The 1,986-nt window shown below is 42.5% G+C and overlaps 1 protein-coding gene across 1 annotated transcript; it reads left to right on the forward strand.

Annotated features, from left to right (window-relative positions):
• The first annotated feature begins 544 nt into the window (after positions 1-544).
• LOC146893018 (olfactory receptor 1A1-like) lies at positions 545-1,483 on the forward strand. Its single transcript, XM_085694428.2, has one exon. It carries the CDS (start codon positions 545-547, stop codon positions 1,481-1,483), a length of 939 nt encoding a protein of 312 aa, XP_085550554.2.
• The last annotated feature ends 503 nt before the right edge of the window (positions 1,484-1,986 follow it).

Consider the following 1,986-nt stretch of genomic DNA (forward strand, 5'->3'; position numbering starts at 1 on the left):
CTCTAAGTACTGGAGTGTGAGGTCACTGTGTTTGGTTAAAAGAACAGTGACAAATTCTAGGCTAGTTTTTCTAAGTTGTATTGGAGTATATGATTGAATATCCGAATGATGGTTAGTGAGATGAGTGTTATTTTGGCCCTTCCTGAAACTGTGAGCCTCTAGGAACAAAGGCTATGTTCTATATGTTGAACAAAAAGAAATAATTCATATTTGTCCCATGTTTGTGATTTTTTCTCTGAGGCCAAACTATGACTTTAGATCATGCAATATGAACTCTAAGTATGAAATAATCAAACTTAGATGGTGCTGTGGTGATGCTGGTCAGGAAATTGAACACTTCTGATTACACAGTCCTTATTTCTTAGACATGATTAGTCTTTATAGATAAATGATGATCTGCATCATTGATCAACAGCGATTTTGCCAAGTTATGTAGCTCTGAATTTCATAAACTCAGAGAACTGTTGGAAATGGGGAGTGGTAACATGGATAATAATTGTGCTAATGTTTCTGGGTTTGTGTCTGATTTCCTGTTGAAGGAGCCATGAGAGAAGAAAACCAGTCTTTTACCACAGATTTCAACCTCCTTGGAGTTACCAGGCAGAAGGAGCAGGAATATTTCTTTTTCATCCTCTTCCTGTTCATTTACCCCATCACAGTGGTTGGAAACATGCTCATTATCCTAGCCATACATTCTGACAGCCGCCTTCATAACCCCATGTATTTCTTCCTTGCCAACCTCTCCCTTGTTGACATCTTCTTCTCCTCTGTAACTATCCCCAAGATGTTAGCCAACCATATCCTGGGCAGCAAAGCCATCTCCTTTGGGGGATGCCTGGCACAGATGTATTTCATGATAGCTTTGGCAAACACAGACAGCTATATACTAGCGGCAATGGCATATGACCGAGCTGTGGCCATCAGCCGCCCACTTCATTATGCAACAATCATGAGTCCACGGCCTTGTATCCTGCTAGTTGCTGGGTCCTGGGTGATTGGAAATGCCAATTCATTGGTCCACACTATACTTACAGCTAGCTTGTCCTTCTGTGGAAACAAGGATGTGGCCAACTTCTACTGTGACATTACTCCTTTGCTCCAGCTGTCCTGTTCTGACATCCGTTTCAATGTGAAGATGATGTACCTCGGGGTGGGGGTTTTCTCTGTGCCACTGTTGTGCATTGTCATCTCCTATGTCCGGGTCTTTTCCACAGTCTTACGGGCTCCATCCACCAAGAGCTTCCTCAAGGCTTTGTCCACCTGTGGATCTCACCTGACAGTGGTATCTTTGTATTACGGAACAGTCATGGGCATGTATTTCCATCCCCTGAACAGTTACAGTCTGAAGCATGCATTGATAACTGTAATGTACACGACAGTGACCCCAATGCTGAACCCTTTCATCTACAGCCTGCGGAACCGGGACATGAAGGCTGCATTGAGGAAACTCTTCCACCACAGCTCCTTCTCATCCTCTATGTGAGACCACACACCGTAGACACTGTGGTCCCCCATCAGAAGCACTAGGAAATTTAGCTCCAATATCACCCCTGCAACAGGATATCTGTCATCTTTCCAGCTTGAAATCCCTTTCTTCAGGAGTCTTCTGATGGTCTGAGGAAGCAACTCAGGGAATACACTAATTTCAATGTATTTCTGCTCCCTTGGGCAGAGTGTAGCACTGGGTACAGTTGTCACCAACCTACTTTACCAGAAGAATGGAGTTGGGAGTATAAGCATTGACTTTAACATGGACAAAATTGGACTGATATTCTCTGTTCTATATGTGTCATGGGATGAGTTCACAGTAGCTCATGCTTTAAAGACTATAGATCACTGTTTGCATGTACATTTTCTCTATTATGCTTGCTCACTGTTTGGCTTATAAGCATGTGTGAACAAAGGCCTGTGACAACATATGACAATTTCTTCAGTCGTGGAATAAAAAGTACATCAATAACTCTTTTTTAAATTTACTATGTATAC

Source organism: Myodes glareolus, chromosome 9, assembly GCF_982192425.1.
Source record: "Myodes glareolus chromosome 9, mMyoGla1.1, whole genome shotgun sequence".
Taxonomy (NCBI): domain Eukaryota; kingdom Metazoa; phylum Chordata; class Mammalia; order Rodentia; family Cricetidae; genus Myodes; species Myodes glareolus.

Bases quoted from the DNA above. Each gene is read 5' to 3' on its own strand.
- LOC146893018 (XM_085694428.2), top strand. From the start codon at position 545: ATGAGAGAAGAAAACCAGTCTTTTACCACAGATTTCAACCTCCTTGGA.